Genomic DNA, 6,412 nt, shown 5'->3' with positions numbered 1-6,412 from the left:
CATATTATTTGATGCAGTAATAAACGCTTCAGCGTTGAGGTTATGTATACATTAATGTACATTATTCCGAAATGAGCCATTCTGCATAATGACTACTTTTAATGTTATATATGTTGATACTAATTTACATGTTCAATGCAGGACTGAGAAAATAGTATTTCTGCTCGGTGGTATTGCTCTGTTTGTCTTGAGCAGATAGTCGGTACTTCTTCCACCTCCGAACCAAGTTTACTAAACACCAGCGCTTCTGCGTGGGGTCCCGTTTGGCTCCGAGGCTGTAGGGGGTGATAGTGGTCTCCCGGCTCAATTGAAATGACAATAACTGCTTTAGCTAAAGTGCGTCGGTCGTCCAGCGTTGGCGCCAGATGAGCTGTGGCGCCAGCAACACACACAGGCAGAGAGAGGAAGAAGCACACAGCAGTTTGACGAGCCTCACAACAGCTTGCTAAAGCCCTTCTCACCCAGAGTTTGAAGCATCTCAGCGATTCTCTTTTTTCTCTCTCTCCAGCAATCAAAAGGCAAACGTACAGAAGGTATGCATGCGAGTACTTTAATACCTTTTTAATATCGGTGTGATCCATACTCGTGGCGATTATTCGTCGCTTAAATTCCAATTTACGCTGTCGTTGATATAAGAGTGGGTGCTCTGTTTGACAGAATATAATCGCGGTTCTTAATTATGATGGTGGTCATCGCATGGGTTGTTTATTGTGTGTCTCCAGTTATGATGGTACCGAACTTTGTAGTGGAAAAATACAGGCCTCGACTCGCATTGGTTGAAACATTGTGTTCTGTGAGAAGAGCAGACAAGCGTTGGGACAGCGTTATTGGTACCAGAAACTATTTAATCTTTGAATCGTATCCAGGTTATTTAGGGACTTGTTAGTTGTAGATTCAGCCCGGGCGTCTTTTCTTCCACCATAGCCCATTTTATCTTTGCAATGCTCAACATGGTCGGATGGGCGAAGCTTCCGCTCTAATGTGTAACATCTCCAGGCTAACGTCAATATTAAACTGGAGGGCAGCTTGTAGCCGAGTTAGCAGACTGGATTAGCCGGCTCGTTAGCTGGGAGTCACGGCTATGTAGCCAGCACGCTAGGACCGTCTCGGTAGCCGCTAACAGCAGCAGGGCCGCCATTGAAGTCGTGTGTGCGGTTTGTCGCAGTATAGGAGGGCTTCGGGTTTACAGCCGCTGTTCACTGAGCCTCCTCAGCCGGAGCAACGACCCGCCCTGTCGTTTTCCGTCTGGTGACGGAGTTTCTGTTTCAGCTCGCTGTGGGGTTTGTTTTTCTCACATATTCCCGTGTCAGTTAAACGCGTCCTTTCCCGGGCTTTTCGCTGCGCATCCACCGCCCGCTCGGTTAGCCATCTTTGTTACAGCTAGCCAACAACTCCTGTTGGTAGGTCTTATGGTTGTAGCCTGCTAACCCGCTCACCGTGAGCCCACGACGTAGTATCCAACACCACCGCGCGTTAAACGATTAGTTAGTTTAATCTGTGTTTACGTGTGCACGGTTGGCTCCGCGTCGCATATTTGTAACTGACTCCGATCTCCTTTAGTGTGTTATGGAGGGCGGAAGCTAACTCTGCTAACTAGCTAGCGGCAGCCATCTTAGGCGAGCATGTAATCTTGGCTAGCTGTGAGTGCTGGTGTGGCACAACAAGATGGCCTGTTAACACTCACACGGGGACGAGTTCCGCCTCAATAGTTGTGTCATAAACCTCACAGATTTACGCACCGCGATTCATATTTTAATGTAAGTATTTTGCTGCGCTTTCAGTCGCTTCAGCAATTACTACTATGTTGTTTTTGCTATGAAGCTAGTTAGCTGGCTAAATTGCGAACACATTAGCAGCTAACAAAGCTGTTGTGTCGTTAACCAGTTCCCCCTCGACCATAGCCAGCTAACTAGCGGCTATGGGGGCTATTTGTAGCTGTTATTGTAGGCTAGCGACCAACGATGCACTGTTTAATAACAAAGTGTTGCTGTTTAGATGCCATACTCGTTTCCGTTTATTTTTAAAGTAATGAACAGTGAACTGCAGAGATAAACCAAATGTGTCGGTCGTTCAGGTTTTGTAAGGCGGATTAAGTCAGATCGTGATGTGGGTCACTTGGTTAAGCAATAATAGCTTGTTTTGAGCGCTAGCAAATTGATAATTTAGCCGGCTAGGCGTAACGTTATTATAAGCTTGTCAAGGCGAGATAAAGAACATGCATATATTCAACTACGATCTCATGCATAGATTGACATTGGCAGTTTGACTAAAACAAGTTCTTAGCATAATGCAACATGCTGAGATGTTTTAGATCAAATGCACATCGCCCACTTGATAAACAATAGTACAGAGTACTCATCTAATCTAAGTGTCCCATTGTCACACTTGTGATCACCTAGTGTTAACCAATCCCATCCCTTAGCTATTTTGTGTTTGTAAAGGACAGGGCAAGCTTCTGTTGCATACAATGCATACATTATTATACTTCATGCCATCATAGGAGGATCATTCATTTCTACAGAAAGTTTCAAGAGTTGTAAAGCTGAGATTGTTTCAGGTTTAAGTCAAAATGAATAACCCTTTAGTTTGAATGAATTTTCTCAAAGTGTAAATGTTAAATTATTAGTAACAAATTACATTTTAGTCAAACACTTGACAGCCAGTGGAAGACTGACAAGTAAAAACCTTACTCGCAATGTAGTTATGTTTTCTCTCTATCTCTCTCTTTTACAGGTCTGCTCACTGACGAGAGCACCAGCGCAGCACTGACGAAATCAAAGATCTATACCCCCGATTCCTTTTTGTGTCCTCGTCCGGCAGAAAAACGGAGGTCGTGGGGCTGGAGTGTGTGCTCATGGCCGAGTCAGAGACTGAATGTGACACACCCGGCCTTGACACGCTTGGGTCGGAGTGTGTCATAGCCCACAGCCATGTCGACCTTCACTATGGAGCAGAAACTGAGATCATGACTGAAGAAAAGCGTGGATTAGAACTGGAGATCCACGGCTCAGACTTAAAGATCCAGGGACTGGGGTCAGATCTCGGAGCGGTAACCTGTGTGGAAGCAATTGTAGCCGAGACAGACCATGATTACATTAAGGTTGAACATGGTGAGATGCACTGTTTCACAGGTGCAGAAATCAAGACGTCAGAAAATGAGACTCTGCTGGGAGAGGTGCTGCTCAAGACGGAAAGCGAGCATGTGGTGAAAGTAGAGTCTGACCACGGTGGGGAGTTGACAGTGGAGTCTGAGAATGGTGTAATCATACACGAAGCCCATGGCCTGCAGTGCAACGAGTGTGGGGAGATTTTTGGCAGCATAGCCGATCTTCACCAACACTTTGAGATCCATAAGGACCTCAATCCTTACATCTGCGTCCACTGTGGTGAGAGCTTTGCAGTGGAGGCCAGCCTCAAACAACACATGAAGATTCACATGAAAGAAAAGCCCTATGTTCCTCCTGGAGTTGAGATTATGGGCAAAGATGTTATTGATGCCTTCAGCCTCAAGTCTCATCAGATGATTCATTTGCCAGACAAGCCCCACAGATGCTCAGAGTGCGGTAAGAGCTTTGCAGCTGCAATCACCCTGAGAGAACACATGAAGATGCATTCAGAAGACAAGCCTTACAAGTGCACCCAGTGTAGGAAGAGCTTTGTCCGCAGAAGGCATCTGAAAAAGCACCAGGAGGTTCATGCACGTGAGAAGCCATATACATGTGGCCAGTGTGGCAAAGGCTTCGCCACAACTTCAAACCTGAAGCAGCACCAGAAGACCCATGCTGCGGTTGTACTTGGAGACAAACCCCATCGATGTGCACAATGTGGAAAGTGTTTTGCGGCTGCTGCCACTCTCCGAGAGCACCAGAGGATCCACTCGGGTGAAAAGCCTTACAAATGCAACATGTGCAGGAAGAGTTTTGTCCGTAAACGCCATCTGAAGAAGCATCAGCAAGTCCATGCCGGAGGGAAGCCCTACACCTGCAGACATTGCAACAAGGGCTTCAATCACTCCTCTTCTCTCTCACGCCACCACAAGACCCATCTGCAGAATCCAGTGTTTTCTCCACCTCAGCCTGGGAAAACCTTGTCCTATGGCACTCCCCCAAAGCAGAGGGTGCACCAGCAAGGAGACAAGCCCTACATGTGTCACCACTGTGATAAGGGCTTCAATCATTCCTCTTCCCTGTCCCGGCACCAAAGAGTCCACTCGGAGGGAAAGAGTTACACCTGCGCTCACTGTGGCAAAAGATTCAATCACTCCTCCTCCCTTGCTCGACATCAGAGGGTCCACTTGGAGAATAAGCAGCAGCAACAGCAACAACAGCAGCAGCAGCAGCAGCAGCAGCCTCAGCCCCCTCAGCCGCCACCACAGCAGTACAGCACCATGCCCACAGGGAAGGGATTCCCTAACAACGCCTTCCCAAAACAGCGCATCCTGTCCGTTGAAAAACCATACAGGTGCTCCCAATGTGGAAAAGGCTTTAACCATTCATCTTCCCTCTCCAGACATCATAGGATCCATGTAGACCAGTGAACCACCTTTCCCACCCCGCATCTTGTCCCATGCAAGCAAAAAAAGTAACCCTGCTATCCCCAGTTTCTTTTTGAACAATGGTCCCATCATTGCCATTGCCACATCACAGAATACATCAGGCCAACTTCTATAGACAGAGGTCAGGTCAGCACATTACCACGTTAAAGTGGAGCAGTTGAGAGAAAAAATGGACGGTAGTACAAGTCTTTAAAGGAGGAAGGACCGTGTAACCTATAATTCAGAGCTGAATCTGGGACTTGTTGATCAATATATAAAGAGGGTATGATAGATTGTAATGGAGCGTCTATTCTTGTTTGTGATTGTGCTTCACTTGCTCCAGGACCTCTTTTGAACACTTTTAATATAAAAAATGTGATTTGGTAATCTAAAACTTGTTACTTATGGAAAATATGCTTCGCCCCCTGGTTAGTCTTTTTGATAAAAGAATTGAGTTTATGTACCTTCAGGTGGGCACATGCGCTTTTCAGCTGCAACATTATCCAAGGCCAATAACACAATTGAGGAGTTATCGCAATTTAAATAATTATTTCTTTTTCACCCCATAACCCATGTGACGCAAATGTCAAAAATCCAATGTAAATACTTATTGATTTTTCTTTTATATATATGTATAGGTGACTAGTGTGCTGTTCCAAAAGATTACATTTTTGATAGTAAGATTCACTTTGTCTCCATTTTTTTCCTTTTATGACTTTAATTTGTTTTAAGTGTTGGAGATAAATATGTTGCAGGTGTTCTCATGCCGCTTGTTCTTGAATTTGGGCTCCATCAGACATGAGCCATCTTGTATATTTATACGGTTGTTTTCTTGTATGTCCACGATGGGTTAGCAACACTGCTACATCGACTGTACAGAGAGCAATACTGGCTAACACCCTGATTATATTACAACATGCAATTTAGCCATTAGGAAATGCATAATAGAAAATAAAAACCTCTGGGTAGCATATTACAACATGACCTGTGTCCTAATTATTTACCGTGCAGTTTCCTCTGTACCCCATGCACCAAATGTACACAAAATGCAACATCACACTTTGTTTATACCTTTGGAGACTAATTAAATTACTTGTGTATAGACTTTAGGTGACTCTTACTCTTGTTGGTCTGCAAACTTATCACAATTCTGATCTAAAAAAAAAAGTTTGTGTATACTGAAAGACTGGGTAAACTCGCTTTTACAAGCCGTAAAAGATTTTCTTTCTGAATTCCAATGGACTGCGCTCTATTTACTGTTCTGTGTAAAATATATTTTACAAACATGTATTTTTTTAGATATGGCTTGGGTTATATGAAAGGGAATGAGAGCTATACAGTTTTTATGGGAGTGAACTTTACAGTGAGAAATATTTTTCTTTTCAGTTTTGTTGACAATTGTGCTTCAAACTGTAGCATAGGTCTCTTCCTTGTGTTAGATAGGTGCCTTATTGCATGCTATGTAGAAATGTATGCCGGGCTGTTATTTGAGAAGTTTTCAGGGTTTTCAGGAGTTATTTGTTCTTATTCATACTAACTTTCCCTACATTTTAATTTGTCACTGATACCTATTGCTTTTTTGCTTTCATGTATATTATTACAATGTGTTTACACTGTTACGACCATATTGTCTTTATTTTTCCCCTTCATTTTTGTCAATGGCCTCATTGTAGAGAAGACTTGTAAATTATCCATATAGACGTCTCTTAAGGGCAAATACTGTAACACCTCTTCCCAATTTCTGAGTGGCACATATATGGATAAATAAAGGTTGTTGACTCTCTTGAGCTGTTTAATCAATGGAGTATGGTTTTGAAATGGGAGAAGCATTCAACCTAAAAGCAATATTGCACATGGCAGTGAATAATGGCAACATTA

At 43.8% G+C, this 6,412-nt stretch overlaps 1 protein-coding gene across 2 annotated transcripts; it reads left to right on the top strand.

The window, feature by feature from the left end:
- Positions 1 to 338: 338 nt before the first annotated feature.
- On the top strand, positions 339 to 5,518 carry si:ch211-198a12.6 (uncharacterized protein LOC563253 homolog). 2 transcript variants are annotated; one of them, XM_034552038.1, is made up of 2 exons: positions 339 to 533; positions 2,734 to 5,518. In XM_034552038.1, the coding sequence occupies exon 2, from the start codon at positions 2,855 to 2,857 to the stop codon at positions 4,535 to 4,537; it is 1,683 nt and encodes a 560-aa protein (XP_034407929.1). In that variant the 5' UTR covers positions 339 to 533; positions 2,734 to 2,854; the 3' UTR covers positions 4,538 to 5,518. The 2 variants fall into 2 exon arrangements, with proteins under 2 accessions (XP_034407929.1, XP_034407930.1); XM_034552039.1 differs by lacking the exon at positions 339 to 533 and adding an exon at positions 558 to 1,757.
- Positions 5,519 to 6,412: the final 894 nt, after the last annotated feature.

This window comes from Cyclopterus lumpus, chromosome 15 (assembly GCF_009769545.1).
Source record: "Cyclopterus lumpus isolate fCycLum1 chromosome 15, fCycLum1.pri, whole genome shotgun sequence".
Classification (NCBI taxonomy): Eukaryota; Metazoa; Chordata; class Actinopteri; order Perciformes; family Cyclopteridae; genus Cyclopterus; species Cyclopterus lumpus.
Note: the sequence above shows the minus strand (reverse complement) of the source record. Positions and strands in the feature narration are given on the sequence as shown.

Excerpts from the sequence above, each read along its gene's own strand:
- si:ch211-198a12.6 (XM_034552038.1), top strand. The coding sequence starts at position 2,855 with ATGGCCGAGTCAGAGACTGAATGTGACACACCCGGCCTTGACACGCTT.